The sequence below is a fragment of the Crinia signifera genome, chromosome 7, assembly GCF_055691185.1.
Source record: "Crinia signifera chromosome 7, ASM5569118v1, whole genome shotgun sequence".
In the NCBI taxonomy this organism is placed as follows: Eukaryota; Metazoa; Chordata; class Amphibia; order Anura; family Myobatrachidae; genus Crinia; species Crinia signifera.
Window position 1 is genome coordinate 183,544,884 of NC_139223.1, and position 18,998 is coordinate 183,563,881.

The 18,998-nt window shown below is 45.4% G+C and overlaps 1 protein-coding gene across 1 annotated transcript in view; it reads left to right on the forward strand.

Moving 5' to 3' along the window:
* The window catches only part of IFT54 (intraflagellar transport 54), a 31,292-nt gene extending 18,802 nt beyond the window's left edge, over positions 1-12,490 (forward strand). The window contains exons 14-15 of the mRNA XM_083154590.1: positions 9,243-9,466; positions 11,213-12,490. Of these exons, the coding sequence (XP_083010716.1) occupies positions 9,243-9,466; positions 11,213-11,378 (390 nt within the window). The 3' untranslated portion in view covers positions 11,379-12,490. The remainder of the gene's footprint in view (positions 1-9,242; positions 9,467-11,212) is intronic.
* The last annotated feature ends 6,508 nt before the right edge of the window (positions 12,491-18,998 follow it).

An 18,998-nucleotide genomic window follows, 5' to 3' on the forward strand; every position in this document is an offset into this window, starting at 1 on the left:
ATGCTGTCTTTCCTGACAGCATTGAACAGGAGTTCTCGGCTCGGAGGCCGGGACATTGAATCCCGACTGCCGAGCTCCAGTCGAGCAAAGCGAGAACGGGACAAGGGCACGGCTGTTGCACTAGCTCGATAGCCGTGCCCCTGACATTGAATACCCCCCTTAGTGGTTTAGAGTTTTCTAGTGTGAGGCCCTAAGAGTTTTCACCCCTGGGGTCTGTGGTTGTGTGCTAAAACAATCTGACCATTGGGGGTTTACTTTTGATATAGTATAAACAGTTAATTTTGTAGCTCTCTACTTGTGTCTTTATTGACATACATGTCAGTGCCATGTGCGGGTTTATATGCTACCATTTCTCTCTGCATTTTTTTTTTTTTTTTTTTATGTGTAAAATTTAAAATGTTCTGTCTTTTTTTATTTATGTTTTTACTAAGTTGCTTATATAGCACAGCATATTCCATTGTGCGTTACAATAGGAGACAGTAATAAAACAAACTGGGTATTTACAGACAGTCAAAGGTAAGAGGGCCCTGCTCGCAAGCTTACAATCTATAGGGAAATAGGGATTGATACATAAGGATAAATATTCTTTATTGCATTAATTACAACTGAATGCATAAGTCCTTGGTGGGCTGTATGATACGGTGACCCAGCAGTTTGGCCATGGGACCAGGAAGATGAAAAATGTGAAGAAAAGAGTGGATATGTGTGGACTGTACAGTGGGGATGTGATTAGATAGGAACGGTATATGAAGGTTAAGTGGCTGGTTCTGGAATTTGATAAGCTTGCCTGAAGAGGTGAGTTTTCAGGGAACGCTTGTAGGTTTGGAGACTGGAGGAGAGTCTTATTGTGCGTGTTATGGCATTCCAGTCAGGTTACTATGTGATTTTCTGTTTCCCCGAAATAGAGCTCCTGGGCTTGGCAAACAATAATTTGTGTGTGTGTCCAGTACCTGTCCATAGTCTGCTTATTTCACTACCAGCCTGAACTGTTGCCACAAGACGGGATGGGCAAGGTTTCAATGTTACCCAAAGTCTGGTCTTACCACCGCAGCTGAAATACAGATTAATCAGGCTGTGCTTATCCAATGTTCATCTGTTTAGTTCTGGTGATGGCGTGTCCACTGTAGCCTACATTTCCTGCTGTCATGAGTGGTCTTCTGCTACTGATGTCCATCTGGAGGCCAAAAAGCGTTTCTCTTGTTGTGCTACTTATGTTCTCCGGTAATGCCTTGTGCTCACTTCAGCATAAATCTGCTTCTCCTTAATTCTGCCTTCATATAATCGATTTGTCAGGTGAACATGGATTATATTGTTTTAATTTCCGAAGCCACCCACCTGTACTCCATTTGTAGTTTGAAATCATTAGAACCGTAGTCTAGTGGGGAGTTGTGGCGAAGGGAATAGTTGTATTTCTGGCTACATAATGTGCTCAGCTCCTTTCAGTATAAGGACCCTGAGAGGTCTGCAGGACCTCAGAGAAATTATAGTTTTAATAAGTCTTCAGTTAGTGGAGTCAGGGAGCTTGAGTTGCAATGCTTGGGTAGTTATGTGAATATAATTCTCCTGTCTCGTTATATTATTCTCATTAATCATTGATAAGGGCACAGCTTTTTCAGCAGAACTGTGCACTTGGGTGGCAATAATAAGCAGTGGCATGCAGCTAGACCTGTGTATGACAGTACAATCTGCAGGCAGGGGATGGGTTAGTAGTATGTAAGTGCTTCAATCTGCTGTCAACATCAAGGGTCCTCAATATCTGCAAGGCTTGCAATAAGGCCAAGCATATACAGTAGCTGGCTTTTTATTTTGAATCGATTTAGGACACTTGTATTGCCTTGCATCTGGTACCACGTGTAATAAGGGGATAAGACTGCGCTGTCTTATTCATTTTTTTGTTGTTGTAGGACTTTGTAATGTGTTTATTTTAGATGTGGTGCGGAAGGGGGGGGGGGAAGTCTTCTAGCATTTAAGATGGATTAAAGCAAGGACAGATAAGTGTGGTATGATGGCCCAACAGTCAGGATTCCGCAGGTCAGTATACCAACATCGGAATCCCTTTTGTTGGTACTCCGACAGGGTGGGCTAGGTCAAGATCTCGGTAAGCTGCAAGCTTGGTGGTGTCTGGGACCCCCACGAGGGAAAATAGCGCCTGGCAGTTGGGATCCCAATGTACCGACCTTTGGAAACCCAACTGTTGGGCCGTCATCCAGCACATGGACAGATAGGAAGAAGTGTGGTTGTGGTATAAGAGTGGATTAAAGCTTTTGTAATATGTATATTGGGTAGGAAATAAGGTGGAGATGGCAGAAAGACTAAGGTGTGTATTTACTGTGAGCTTATAAAGCCCCGCATTTCTGAATGTTTTTATGCCCAAAATTTAAAAAGCCATGTACAGTATATACTAGCCATGAAAGCTCTGCCATTTTAAATTTGAGGATAAACAGAGTTTTAGAATCTGATGCTTAGTAAATCTTATTTCACCTTCATTCAGGATGGGGTACTGAGGTCTTATAACCTTGGGGATTAGAGGGTATCCGACAGGAGACAGGCACATAACATTTTCTTCAACCAGGGTGTGCTGGCTCCTCCCCTCTATATCCCCCTACTAGCCAGTTTTAGAAAATGTGCCCTCAGGAGAGGATGCACACTCCTGGAGTTCCAGAGAGTTTTTCTTCAATTTATTTTAGTTTATTATTTTTGGGTTGCTGTTTGGGCTTAACAGCTTCCCTGCGACGAGGGAAGCCGGGGTAGGGACTGCTGCAGGCCTCTTAAGGAACCGAGCTGATCCCTGCTGCAGGTCCACCGACCTGAGAGGGTGCTGTTACCGCGGGCATTGCGCTGCAGCGAGCACACCCCCAGCTGCCGCACACCCCTGGCTCAGCCTGAATACGTCGGTGGTGAGTGTTAACCGGGTCCCCTCAGTGGGGATGCCGGATTTGAGTGCGGCATAACGGCAATGGCGGCGCGGTGACCCTGCACAGGGATCGCGCGCAGATGTTTTAACACTGCAGCCACGCTGACACTGGATGCCAGGCATTGCTACTGGACCACCAGGGCATATACCGCTATGTGAGGAAATCCTTTTTAAAAGGATTACCAGGCGCCAGTATAAATACCAGTATAGCCCAGACGCCATTACAAGGGGCGGGGCTTAGCTCAGAGCGGGACCTGAGCGCGCCTGTACACTGCTTCCTGCTTCTTCTCATGCTGTTTGGCGCCATTACAGCAGAGCGGAGATCACTCCTCAGCGCAACCTTGAAGGGAGAGAGATCGTTCAGCAGAGACAGCAAGTATAGCGCTTGATAGCGCTTCCTGTGTGCTTAAGCCACAGATAGCAGCACACAGTATTGTTATATTGTGTTTGTGCTTAAACGCCGGTCTATCAAATCGATAGTCCAGGTTACAGGGTGCTGGTGTCCTCCATTTTACTCTGAGTCCCCCACTGCTAATTAAGCAGACTTTACACTGTCATATAGATATATGTGATCCTGCACATAGAGTGTTAGCTACATATATCCTACTGTACATTCACTGTGTGTGTGTTCAGCGTGATTGCAGTGTGTAGAGGGGGTATTATCTCTCCAACAATGGTGAGAAAGATAACTTGCATGATTTGCAGCAACAAGTTTGCTCCCAGCACTACCTCACAAGTCACTTGTGATCAGTGTATGTCACCTCAGCTCAGTAGCATGTCTCCGCAGCGCAGTAGCTCGCAGGCTGACTCCCAGGAACCTTCATGGGCTACTGGTATGAAAGCCATGTTAGAGACTGTCTCATCACAGCTGGCCACAAATAATTTACAGACAAAGCAAGTCCAACAGGACTTAAAGGTCCTGTCAGCAAGGGTGGATATTCTTACACCCTTACCAGGGGTGTCCCGCAAGAGGACACTTGAGGCCGTGGCACCTGACTCCGATATGGATGATGGTGATGGCAATGGTGATGGCGATGGTGACGCAGATGATGATATTGTAGATTCACAGGCGTCTCAGTCTAACATTCAGGGTACTGAAAACTTAGTCCTTGCTGTTAGAGAAGTACTAGATTTACCTCTAGCCACACCAGTTGAGGGTGACCCATTCTTTGTGTCACACAGAAGGCAGGACATAGTCTTTCCTGAACAGTCTGATTTAGAAGAGGTGTTCAAAGCTGCCTGGAAAAATCCAGAGAAACGTTTTACATTGTCCAAACGTTTTAAATCCACCTTTCCTTTTGACCCCACGGGTAGAAAGGTGTGGGAGGAACCACCTGTTGTAGACGCTTCGGTGTCCCGCCTCTCAAAGAAGGTGGTGCTCCCAGTCCCAGGTACCTCTACCTTAAAGGACGTGGTAGATAGGAAACTAGATAGCACTTTAAAGGCTATGTATACAGCCAGTGGGGCTTCCCAACGCCCGGTGCTTGCTAGTTGTTGGATGGCAAAAGCCATCTTCACATGGACAGGCCAGATACAAGAGGGCCTGTTAGGTGATATGGATGTGCCTACGGTAGCTGAAAAGCTACGTCACATACAGGACACAGCAAGGATGATGTGCGAGGCACAGAAGGAGTTGGGTGCAATTAATGCCCGCAACTCGGCCATGGCTGTGTCGGCCCGCAGGGCCCTATGGTTGCGGCAATGGGTCGCTGACGCGGACTCAAAACGCAGTGTAGAGAGCCTACCCTTCACAGGGGATAGACTCTTTGGGAGTGAACTGGATGATCTGATATCAAAGGCTACGGCTGGTAAGTCCACATTCCTCCCATCAGCCTCCACCCCGGTAAGACGCCCTTCAACAGGGAATACACAGCAGTCCTTTCGGACCTCTAAATTTCGGTCCAGGGCCAGGGGAGGCTCCTCCGCCAATAGAGGCGCCAGAGGTAAGCCTAGGAAGGCAGCAACGGCTGCCACAAGAGAACGTGGCACAGGCGCAGCTACGCCTAAGCCCGCTGCATGACGGGCCACTCCCACCTCGGGATTTTCCCGCGGTGGGGGCAAGACTGAGGTTCTTCAGTCACGTGTGGGATGCATCCGCCCTAGACCCTTGGGTCAGGGCCATTATTTCACACGGTTACAGGCTGGAGTTCGAAAGAACCCCCCCCCCAGAGATATTTCAGGTCAGGACTCCCTGCAGCAGCCGAGGATCGCAGACTCCTCAGACAAGCGGTACAAAAGCTGGTCCTAGCTCAGGTCATCATACCAGTACCAGCTGCAGAAAGGAACAAGGGTTACTTTTCAAACCTATTTCTGGTTCCAAAACCGGACGGGTCGGTTCGACCCATCCTTAACTTAAAATCCTTGAACCCATACTTGAGGGTGTTCAAATTCCAGATGGAATCCCTGAGAGCAGTGATTGCAGGATTGGAGGAGGGAGAATATCTAGCGTCCATCGATGTGAAGGACGCGTACCTCCACATACCGGTGTGGGCCCCACACCAAACCTTCCTGAGGTTTGCAATCCTGGACGAACAATTTCAGTTCCAAGCCCTACCGTTTGGGCTCTCAACAGCCCCACGAGTCTTCACCAAAGTGATGGCGGAGATGATGTCCTTACTAAGGACTCAAGGGATAAACATCATCCCATATTTGGACGACTTGTTGCTAAAAGCAGTATCAGTGTCCAAGTTGCTGAGGGCCATAGAGATGACAAAGCAGCTCCTGTCCCAACACGGATGGATCCTCAATATACAAAAGTCATCACTGATTCCGTCCCAACGCCTCCAGTTTCTGGGGATGATTTTGGACACGGTGGAAAAAAGGATATTTCTTCCAAGGGAGAAGATTACAGCGTTGCAACAGCTGTTGGGGGAGGTGCTAGCCCCAGAAAGAGTCTCGGTCTACCTCTGCATCAGACTGATGGGAACGATGGTAGCCTCTTTCGAGGCTCTGCAGTTCGGGAGACTTCACTCTCGAACCTTCCAGTGGGACCTGCTGAGCAAGTGGTCGGGCTCCCACATCCACATGCACAGGTTAATTCGCCTGTCTGTCAAGGCAAGGCAGTCTTTACAGTGGTGGCTACATACGCCAAATCTCCTGGCAGGGAGGATATTCAGGATCCAGAACTGGATCTTGCTGACCACAGATGCCAGCCTCCATGGCTGGGGGGCGGTGGTGCAAGAAAGACGTTTCCAGGGCAGGTGGTCCTTCTTGGAGACTCAGCTCCACATAAACATCTTGGAGCTGAGGGCAGTACACTATGCTCTTCTAGAGGCTCACTCCCTCCTGGAACAGCAGGCAATACAAGTCCAGTCAGACAATGCAACGACTGTTGCATATATAAACCGCCAGGGCGGCACGAAGAGCAGAGCGTGCGTGAGAGAAGCCTTCAAGATTCTGACGTGGGCAGAGACACATGCGGTGGCAATATCTGCCATCTTTATACCCGGGGTGGACAATTGGGAGGCGGACTTCCTGAGTCGTCACGACCTCCACCCCGGAGAATGGAGTCTGCATCCTCAAGTATTTGGAAGCATTGTAGATCTGTGGGGGCTCCCACAGATAGATTTAATGGCCTCAAGGACAAACCACAAGGTGGTAAGGTATTGTTCAAGCAGAGGCAACAGATGCTCTGACAGCGGATTGGGCATACGACCTAGTATACATATTCCCGCCCCTCCCACTTTTGGGGAGAGTACTACAGAGGATCAGGCATCAGCGGGTGCAGGCAATCCTAATAGCACCGGATTGGCCCAGGAGAGCATGGTACGCAAGTCTGCAAAACATGCTGATAGAAGACCCGTGGCGGCTGCCTCTAAGAAGAGACCTTCTGGTACAAGGCCCCTTCGTCTACCAGGACTTAGGGCGTCTTCGTTTGACGGCCTGGAGATTGAGCGGAACATCTTAGCTCAAAAAGGATTTCATTCCTCGGTCATAAACACCATGACCCGGGCCAGAAAGGCAGTGACAGCCGCACACTACCATAAGATCTGGCGTAGATATGTGTCCTGGTGCGAACACATGAGTTTTCCACCAGCAGATTTCAAATTGGACCGTTTCCTGCTTTTTCTGCAGGTGGGCCTTGAGAAGGGACTCCGGCTGGGGTCTTTAAAGGTCCAAATATCGGCTCTTTCTGTATTTTTTCAGAAAAAGTTGGCGGTCTACCCTGAGGTTCAGACTTTTCTACAAGGAGTCTTAAGGATACAGCCTCCGTTTGTGGCGCCAACGGCGCCCTGGGAGCTAGATGTGGTCCTAGAGTTTCTGCAGTCAGCCTGGTTGAACCAGTGGACTCCATAGATTTAAAATACCTCACCTGGAAGACGGTGACACTACTGGTTCTGGCCTCGGCCAGAAGAGTTTCTGAGCTTGGCGCTCTCTCTTGCAAGAGCCCTTACTTGATTTTCCATCAAGACAGGGCGGAACTTAGGACGAGACAGCAGTTCCTGCCAAAAGTGGTCTCGGCGTTCCATATGAACCAGCCGATTGTGGTTCCTTCTTGCTCAGGTCATAAGGATATTCCTGAGTCACTTGATGTGGCTAGAATCCTACAGATCTACGTGAAAAGAACATCAAGGATCCGTAAGACGGAGTGTCTTTTTGTGTTATATGACGCACAAAAGAAGGGATGCCCAGCATCGAAGCAATCAATTGCTAGATGGATTCGTTCTACTATACAGCAATCATATGTGTCAGCACATCTGACTATACCGGCATCTGTGAGAGCGCACTCCACTAGAGCCGTAGGAGCATCCTGGGCGGCTGCTCGGGGTGTGTCAGCTTTGCAGCTATGTAGAGCTGCCACCTGGTCTGGTCAACATACCTTCGTCAAATTTTACAAGTTTGACACTGTGGCCAGGGATGATACCCAGTTTGGGCAGGCGGTGTTGCAACAGGCTCCGCACGTTCCCGCCCTTTCTGGTAGCTTTGGGACCTCCCCAAGGTTATAAGACCTCAGTACCCCATCCTGAATGAAGGTGAAAATAGGATTTTAATACCTACCGGTAAATCCTTTTCACTGAATTCAGATGGGGTACTGAGCGCCCGCCTCAGTGCGGGGCTCTGTTGCACAGGTTACTATCCTGTTGTTACCTTTTTTGCTATTTGCAAAGTCTGGTTTTTAATAAGTTATAGGTCCATTGACCTGTTAGGAGCAGCTGAGTTTTGGTGACTATAGTGCTCCATAATAAAGAAAAAAAAAAAAAAAAATACAGTTATGTACTAAGTTACACAATGACGGGGTTAACTACGTTTTAGTTGAGAGAGTTGTTGTGTGTGTTGTGGTGTGCTGGCGCAAATCTCACCACGTTTATCCTAATGATTAGTTCCTACCTCACATACGTTATCCTTCCTTCGGGCACAGTTTCTTAACTGGCTAGTAGGGGGATATAGAGGGGAGGAGCCAGCACACCCTGGTTGAAGAAAATGTTATGTGCCTGTCTCCTGTCGGATACCCTCTAATCCCCAAGGTTATAAGACCTCAGTACCCCATCTGAATTCAGTGAAAAGGATTTACCGGTAGGTATTAAAATCCTATTTTTTTAATCATGTACGGCTTCTTGCCACTGGGCCCAGAAACCACACAGAGAGTATGTCTGCTCCTCCCTCACCTGACTTTCAGACAGAAACATTGCACGCACAAGAAGAAACCCACCGAAAAATAAAAAGACAAACAAAGAACACCCTCCTCTCCTTATGTCACACACATACACACATACACACACACACATACATACATACATACATACATACATACATACATACATACATACATATACATAATAAACCTCACTCACAAATAAATACTTAAGACAAAATTAAATTACATTTTTTTTCATGTGTGTGTGTGTTTTTATATATATATATATATATATATATATATATATATATATATATATATATATATATATATATATATATATATATAGCCGGGAGAACACTCCTAAGTTTATACTTTTAGGCAATCACAAACTTACTTTCTGTTAGGCAAAATGTATGTGTGTATTCTTCAAATTTGTACGTATAAAACACACACACATACAGTACAAGGCATAAAAACAGCAAAAATACATACGGAAACCAAAATATGAATATGCAAACAAAAATACGACTCCATACAACCAATTATGCCATAGAAAAATATGAATTTTAAAAATACAACAGGTTAGTAAATTTTTGAAAAAAAAATACAAGTTACAAATACACTCCCGATGCCAGTCGTATTCAGACGTATCCAAAATACGAATACGGCTGAGATGTAGTCGTATTCTTAGCAAATTTTGCCCTTTGAATTTTAAGACTATGCCCATATTATCAACTCTGTATTTTTCAGGACAAGTTGATCCTGTCTGATACTGGAAGAAAAAAGGAGAAAGATCTGGTGATGAAGGAGATAGAAAAGCTGCGGGGCTCCATCCAGATTGTGTGCCGCAGTGCTCTGCCGCTAGGGAAGATCATGGACTACATCCAAGAAGACATGGACACCATGCAGAATGAGCTGAAGACCTGGAAAAGGGAAAACCGGGAACATGCGGAAGTGTTACAGCGGGAGCAGAGGTGGGTGTGGTTGTGTAGCATGTAATGGCCACCCCTGTTAGTATTCTCTCCGTTCTTCTCACCTCATTACTCGGTTAGCTGTTAAGTCTGAATATACTTTTCTATGACATTAGTGCTACACTGGAACGGTGATCTAAAGCAGGCCTGTCCAATGTTTGGCCCTCCAGCTGTTGTGAAACTACACATCCCAGCATGCCCTGCCACAGTTTTAGCACATATGTAGTTTCACAACAGCTGGAGGGCCACAGGTTGGACAGGCCTGATCTAAAGGAATACCAAGACCGTTAGCACTGGTAAGCTTTCCATTGGCACCGCTGACCATTCTTGTGCTTATAATATTTGGTTTTGCAGATACCCCTCTTACAGTATATAAACCTCTTGAATTGATAAAGGCTCAACATGTTCTGCAAAACCATGCAGGTGGCATATTCATAATACAAATCCCATGAAAAATTCTGAATCTGTGTTAAACATATTGGGGTAGATGTATTAAGCCTGGCGAAGAGATGAAGTGGAAGGAGATAACACACCAACCAATCAGCTGTGTTTGTAATGACAGTTGGGAGTGGATTGGCTGGTGCATTATCTCCTTCCACTTTATCTCCACTTTGGGGGTTTCCATGAGAACGCTGGGCATTCCATGAAAATTGCCCGGCGATGCGGGTGTGGGGAGCGGGCATCTGACATCAGCAGATATCAGCTGCACACCCTGTCCTCGCACAGGATGCACGCAGGTCTGAGACACCATCAGAGCGCTGAAGAAGTCATTTGACGGTCGACGACCATTGAGAGCTACATGTAAAAGGTCTTCAAATCTGTAGTTTCTGTTAACCATGTGCTAGATGTAAGTATAGGCCGGTCTACAACCAGGGATGCTGAGTTATTGTGTGGGCCCAGGTATTGGGGAGGCGTGGCCACATCTATACCACATTTACGTGTTGGCTCTTGCTGCATTGTGGTGGTGTGCGCAACAGGTGGCCTGGTTACTCCGACCCTGCACTACCGGGTTCCTAAACGCAATTTAAGAGAGGAGGAGGCCTGTGTGCAGCCTTCTCCTTCCAAGCCCCTCCTCTCTTCCGAGTAGTGCCGCTCTAGTGCACAGCGCAGTAGAGTCCTGCGCATGCAATGGAAGAATGGCTACAGCGGCCATCCTATCGGTGATTCTGGCAGCGCTGCTGTCTTCATTGTGGGACTCAATAGGGGTAAGTGTTAAAAATTGGTGTGTGTGTGGGAACCCCTGGGTCTCAGGGGCCCGTGTGCATCACGAACATTGCACCCATTGTAAATACACCACTGCAGAGATTGCCTGAACAAGGCTTAGGAACTTTCAGAAACTGGCAGTACTAACTATAGAAGGAATACTGGTTCATTTATTTATAGGATAAGAAAACTTTTTGTGGACTTTTGATGTGTCACGTGATTAGAAGCTAATGGGTCATTGCCAGAGTTTATATAACATACTTAAATAATGACTCACTAACACATGATACTCTAGTGCCTACGGCTAACCCACACCCTGGCTTCATCTGGACTGCTGTGATTATCCGTTGTCAGGATCCTATATAAATCCATCAGTTATGTCATTTCCTATTTGCGGAATATTAATGAGCAGATTGTAAACAGCGGAACTTGACACTAGATCTCACCATATAGTGTTTTGGCAAACACTGATCTGTAGATATATATATATATATATTGCCTATACAGCTATATACATTGTATGTAACTATATCATTCTTTCATCAGCGTCACTGACACAGCTGTTGAACCTCTTAAGGCAGAACTTGCCGAGCTTGAGCAATTGATCAAAGACCAAAGGGATAAGATCTGTACAGTCAAAGGGAACATACTACGGAATGAAGAAAAGATCCAGAAGATGGCCCAGAGCATCAGTGTGCCTAGCCGAGAGTAAATCAGGCGCCGGCTTATCCTCGTTACGTTACCATAGTGGCAAATTTCCCTACATCAACCAGATTCATAAATGTAAATCTGTTCATGGCTTGAGTATACAGACCCTACTTTGGAGTACTACATTATCATCTTCACACTTAGGCCGGTATCCTATTAGGTGTGATCCTTTTTTCGGACGATAAAAGGGGACGCTAGTCATTATCGCGCTATCCAGTTAAAGGCAGTTTTTATCGGATGCAAAGAAGGACTCCGGGAAAAGTTTCTGACCCCATATGTTTTTCTGGATGCGCCTGAGGGACATAAAGCGCAATCCCCGATAAACTCCGCTTATAGGGGTTAATTGGATACTGGACTTAATCCCTCCGGCGGTGAATCATTTCTCCCTTCTAATAGACTGAATTTGCATTCATTCTTAATGAGCATATCCAGCCTTAAGCAATAGCCATGCAAAGGCTCAATTCTGACAAGTTAGCCGTTGTCTTTAAAGCAGCAATAATATTAAAGGCAAAACTAAGTTTCTTTTTATGCCTTTTAAATTCTTGCCACTTTAAAGAAATATTTAACTCGTCATTTTGGCCATGCCTGCATCTCACAGGTTATTGCAGAACGCCTATGGTCAATATCCATGTCATACGATAAGCACATTCAGTGTTTTGTATAATGTTAGTCCCCGCACTAGACATGGACTTCTCCGCAATTTTCCAACCAGATTAAAAACCTTAGCACTTTTTTAAACAAAAATAATTTTCTAAGCATTATCCCATTACTTGCTGTATGTCCCTTCGTCTTCTCCCTTTTTATTGTTCCCAAGATAGCATCGTCCTGTATTCCATACCTATTCCTCATCAGTTTTTTTACCCATCATTTCATTGTTCTCCGTATAGTTCTTACACAGACTGCTGCTATAAGTCCGTAACATTGTGTGTTGCACAGGTGAATCACGAAAAGGACGTATTGACTGCAGATTTTATATTTTGTTGTGTACAAATTATTTATATACATATAAATTTCAGACGTCCATTTGTGTGAATGTTTTGTAAAACTTGAACTATGACATTCTATCAAATTCTGTTTAAACTTTTGTTTTTTAATATAAAGATACATCAAAACAGACTCTTGTCTATAATTGCCAGATTCTGCATGCCCTACATCAGGGACGGGGAACCTTCGGCCCTCGAGCTGTTGTATAGCTACACATCCCAGTATGCAGTGCAACAGTTGTAGCATGGCCACATAGCAAAACTGTAGCAAGGCATGCTGGGATGTGTAGTTCCACAACAGCTCGAGGGCCGAAGGTTCCACATCCCTGCCCTACATGATCCTGTGTCTCGGGATACACACAGTACTCAGGATATACCGATACGGGATTATGGCTGTCGAGGAACAATTCGGAGATAAAAGGGGATTATATAATATATATTGTTACTTTAAACTGAAATTATAATATGCATTAGTATAACAATTTACAATTAGTAGAAATGTTATTAAACCATGGGCTAACCTAGCTGGTGTTATATGGAAGAAAATATATATATATATATAATCATGAAGTTTGCCTGCTTCCGCTCACAGATGACATTGATGTTTGAAATCCATTAGCTGCCGGATACACACTAGGACCATTTATTCATGAGATAACAAAATGGAAGGTCATATTGTGAAGATAGTACAGTGTCTGTGGGCATTTGTGTGCTCCTGCCAATCAAATAACATAGGCCCTTATTCTGATTGATGCGGACTTTACCGCGTACTTACGGATCGCGTCTTTATGGCGTCTGCGCATGCGTGGAGAACGCTACGCGCATGTGCCACGCCTTGACTCGGTACCAGTTCGGCCAAATCCCGTCCAAAACTGTTCACCGCTATCAGTCGGGAAATAGGGGCGTATTATGGGCGTCATGCGGAATGACACATGGGCGTAGTTTCAAAGTGGGCAAAACGGGGCGGAAACATGGGCGGACACGGGGGAGTACACTTATGTTGGGGGGCGTACATTCGGAAACCACTCCGAATGCACGCGATCAAAAAGGGCAGAAATGTGCGGTGTCCACAAGTGTACTATTGCTTTGCGGACACCACTCGTTCATGCGGTAGGCGAACGTACGCCTAATGACTACAACCATTAACACCTGAACCCAATAGAATCTACTCCTTTACTCATTACTCACTAATAGGACGCTTGTCAGTGCTTTAATTGAAACCATTGCTGCTTCAAGGAACCCGTACTAAACACCCACATATGCTGTACTTGTCAGACACTTTCAAACTGCTAACAATGGACATGACAGAATATTAATACTAGCAATACACATGTGTATTTGACATGTACTCATGAAACCACACATTTTGGGTAAAGTAAACACATTTATTTATATTCATGCACTTACATTGCTGTAAGGGTTAATGTGTGCAATGCATGTGTTAGGCATGCTTGTAAGGATATATTGGCATCTAATTGATTCCAATTCCAAATAAGCAGTTTTTTATGAGGATAGGTAATTGAATAAGTGGGTCATGTGATGTATTGCAGAAGATACTTCATAGTGGGTTGTTTGGCGTAAATACTCCGCTTACGTGCGGTAGCACCGCTTGGCTCCCGTTCGGATGCGGTATTCCCGAGCATACTCTGTAATACTCTGTAATACCGTGCCGAATCGGAGTGTTTCTCCCGCACACGCATGCTTTGTATGTCGTCCGTAAACACGCCCTGTTCTTAAAGAGTGAGTCCGTCCGAATGCGGAGGACACGTGGGCGTTTCGACGGACGATGGCCGCATGCGGCAAAACGCCGTGGCGTGCGGACCGCTCCGTAAGAATGCGGGAATTTCCGCACAGATCAGAATAAGGGCCATAGTCTGGTTGGCTGTGCTGCATGGCCAATCAGAAGATGGCATGTACAATGTGGTACAGTCAGGGCTATTTTTGTGCAGGCTCTAGCAGGAACTGTGGCCCTTATTCTAGTTCACTCTTTCTGACAAAATATTTCTTTAGATGGACAAAACCATGTGCACTGCAGGTGAGGCAGGTGTTACTTGTGCAGAGATAAATAGTTTTGGGTGGGGTTTTACACCTGCCTCACCTGCAGTGCTCATGGTTTTGTCCATCTAAGAAATATTTTGTCAGAAAGAGAGAACTAGAATAAGGGCCTCAGTTCCTGCTGGAGCCTGCACAAAAATAGCCCTGGGTACAGTTAAATGAAAGACTGACTGACCTATAGTTCTGTCATTCATGGGATGCAGTGTGCACAGAGCACCTGATCTTGTTTGGTCTGAGATGAAGGGAATTTTTCCCAACCAGTGCCAGAACTTGTGGGTCGAGGGCCCAGGTGCAACCCAACCCAAGTTCACAATAGGCAACATGGCAGTGGGTGACGGGAAGAGAGTGACAGGGGCAGCAGTGGGCCCCTTAGTCCTCATAGACCCTGGTGCTCTGCACCAATGGTAGTTCACCTCTGGTCCCAACCAGTGTGCCGACAGACCATCGTGTGCCGGCGCCCACCCGGAGGGAGGATCTGGTGATGGCTGCACTACAAATATGGTGAGTGTATATGTATTCTTTGCTGCCCTGACGAAAATGTGAACAACATTGAAATGTTGGCATCTTTAAGGCTTTTGTCTACTGTATTTATTACTGAGTGCCGCTGCATATATATATATACACAGATACAAAATAACCCCAACCGCGCTCTAAAGGACTAAAGCTGCACCTCTGAGGTATCCCCTGTTAGATGGGACCCAAAGGGTATGGAATGGTATTAGAAATGGAAGGAAGAAAGTTCAGAACATATATATATATATATATATGTGCACAATATGGGGGATATATTATAGGGGCAAGTTTGCCGGTGGTGCAGGATGTTGGATGATAATGGCCCTGTTTTTTTAAATTGGCAACCATTTACCAGACAAAACTAGGTTTTCAGGTTGCCTGCAATACATGACCTGTTAGTAGATCTGGAGGACAGGTTTGGCCACCTCTGAATATAAGTGACACTTCCTTTGCCCCATCTGCAGCAGTAATTTTTCCTAATGCTGCAATTGATTCCACATTTATTTAAGCCTCTGGAAATGATAATACCTGTACAAGTTTCGGTCACTATGTCAGAGATAGATAAACTCCTGTTTTACCCATTGTCACTTGTTCCGAATTATCCAGGTTTTTTTTTTTTCTTTGAAATTTAATTTCTAACTATTTTCAGCTATGTATAAGGAAACGGAATCGGTACATCTGTCAGAATGAACTTAGGTCTACAGTCATTAGGTCGACCCCATTAGGTCGACTGGCAGGAAGGTCGACCTGATCTAAGGTCGACATGGGCCAAGGTCGACATGACTTAAGGTCGAATTTGCATAAAGGTTGACATGAGGAAGGTCAACTGGTCATACGGTCGACATGGGTTTTTCACTGTTTTTTGATCCGAATGTCGACACAGTCGACATGGACACAGTTGGCAATGAGAATCGGACCCTCGCATCGCTCGCTATGCATCGGGCATGGTGGCTCGCTTCGCTCGCCACAGCTTTAATAACCACCTCCACGCCCTAGTGGATGGTAGGGCATGAAATACCGCCTGTCAAAAAACAGTGAAAAACCCCATGTCGACCTTATGACCAGTCAACCTTCCTCATGTCGACCTTTATGCAAATTCGACCTTAAGTCATGTTGACCTTGGCCCATGTCGACCTTAAGTCAGGTCGACCTTCCTGCCAGTCGACCTAGTGGGGTCGACCTAATGACTGTAGACCTAAGTTCATTCCAAGGAAACAGAGATATATCTAAGCACAACAGATGTTCCTTATGAGATTTCATATAACATTGCTTACACCTAATATGTTCTTTCAATTCAATATTGATGATCCAATAATAGGGACGTGAGATGAATCTCCCATTGTAATTAGTTACAGTGAAATACTTGCAGCCTTTTAGTTCAGCATTGACAGCAGTCTAGTTATATTTGCTATAATCCAGGCTCAGATTCCCTCAATTCAAGGCTAGAATGTAGATAAAGGGCCTAATTCAGAGGTGATCGCTGCTGTGAGAATTAGCAGCTGCCAGCAATCAGGTAGACACCACCTCGCTAGAGTGAAATCCCACCTTGCGAATTAATGTGGCGCATAAATGTGTATGGCTGGCAATGAGTTCTCAGCCAAGCAAATATGTCCGAAACAATTCCTAAGACACTCAGTGGTATAAATCCCCGACAGTTGGGATTCCGACAGTCATTATTCAGACATCGGAATCCCGACTGCACAGCGGGGGGAGCGCAATGGCTCACTGAGCTTGCCACTGGTTACCACTCATAACAAGCACCGCATACCATACCCCTGGACTTACTCAGTGGCTACGATGACCATAGCTTATTGGGACAGAGATGATGTCACACACCCTCCCCTAAAACTCTTGGGCATGCCTGTGTTTAGCTACACACTCCTAGCATTTTTTCGGGATACGGTTATTTGGCCTACAGCATGATGGTCGACATGGGTCTAGGTTGACATAGGGAAAGGTCGACATGGTTCTAGGTCGAAAGGTCATTAGTTTGACAAGTCGTTAGTTTGACAGGTCATTAGTTCGAAAATGTTTAGGTCGAAATGGGGTTTTTCACTGTCTTTTGAGCCGACGTGCTGACAGGCAGTATTTCATGACCTACCGTCCACTAGGGCGTGGTGGGAGAATAAAATAGTGTGCCGAGCGCAGCATGGCACCATACCCGACGCATTGCGAGCGCAGCGAGGGGATGCGGTGCACTTGAAACTGTGTCCATGTCGACTGTGTTGACATTCAGGTAAAAAAACTGTGAAAAACCCAATGTCGACCTTTTGACTGCTGAACTAGATATTGTCGAACTAACGACCTTTTGACCTTTTCACATGTCGACCTAATAACTGTCGAACTAATAACTGTCGACCATCATGCTGCAGTGTAGACCAAATGATCCCAACCCCATTTTTTCGGGCACACCTACAGTTTTCTTAACACTCCCATTAAATGAGCAGTTAACACCCCCAGACACCTACTTCCTGACAATTTCATAGCTGGCCAGTGTATTGAGAAGACGCTGTTTAAATTTGCAGCCCTGCGATCAGGTCTGAATTGTGCCCATGGAAAATATATTCAGTATTTGCTTAATATTAACTTACAATATATGTTTCCAAGTTCTTAGCAGTCTTAAGCATATAACATCAGCCAGAATTCCAGGTTCCTGGTTTCCTCCTCAGCACATAAACTGTATTTATTTTTCACTTTAGTGATAGAGGTAATCCAGAAAACATGCCATCTGGTTTGTGGTCTAAAGGTGCTCACCAATCTTAGGGAGCCTAGCTAAAATGCATCCACCATGAGTGGCCTGTCCACCAGAAGTGAAAAGTAGGTTCTAATGGAAATAAACAGAACCATTGGATCTACACTGATAGGGAGTGGTATAAATCCCCGACAGTCGGGATTCCAACAGTCATTATTCAGACATCGGAATCCCGACTGAATAGCGGGGGGAGCGCAATGGCTCGCTGAGCTTGCCACGCTGCGGGCACGGTGGCGAGCTGCGCTCGCCACCTATTTTATTCTCCCTCTATGGAGGTCGTGGACCCCCATGAGGGAACAGTCGGGATTCCGACGTCGGAGTAATGACTGTCGGAATGCCGACTGTCGGGGAGCCGTCCGGCACCCCACTGATATCACTGTCTACAGAGCACTGATGGAGCCTATAGTGTCCCCCAGTACTGCAATGTTGTGGTTAGGCAAAGTAATTATAGCCTACAAGAGGTCTCTCAAACAGGGCCGGTGAAAGTTTTTCGGCACCCTAAGCAACACAGAGTTCCGACTTTCCAGAACCTCAGGTCAAGGGGCAGAACACCTGACATTTGCATTAAGTTCAGCAAGGATGCCTCTATCAGAGTTATCCTTGATTTTATGATAGACACAGGGGTGCCCCCCAGATTCAGGAGCCCCTAGGCAGCTGCCTAATGGTTGAGTGGCCCTACTCCTAAAGAAACCATCACTCGACTGATGCGGGTCATTGTTTGTGCTATAAATTATCTTCTGTGCTATTTTTATATTTCTGAAGAAGTTGTGGGACATATTTTCCATGGAAAATGTGTTGAGCATTTCAATAAGATGCTCAACATTTCAATAAGATGCCTTAGATACCCATTCTAGCTCCATCATTTCAATATCCTTACACCTCTGGTCTCCACACCATCCCAGGGGATCTTATTCTGGAACACATTTTATTTTTTATTGTGTTATTGTCATGTACATTGGGTCAAATGTAATAGGATGTGAGAATCAGAAAGTGAGAGATTTCAGGAGAGTTTTCCCGGAAATCTTTTTAAAGCAGCAATTCTTTACACTGAAAAAAACAGGTTCATTTTTCCATGTAAATGATTGCCGCTTTAAAAATAATGGAAAAAAACTCTACCCAAATCTCTCATTTCCTGATTATCTCACCCTATCACATTTGGCCCATTATCTTTTTTATTAATATCAAACAGTTTTTGAATTCTACTCAACCAAGATTGATTTTTACATTGGTATTCCCTCTTGCCTTTTGCTCCGTTCGGCATTCTGAAGAGCTTTGGTACCTTACCACCATCACGTAACAGGCTCAAAAAATGTCACTTGCA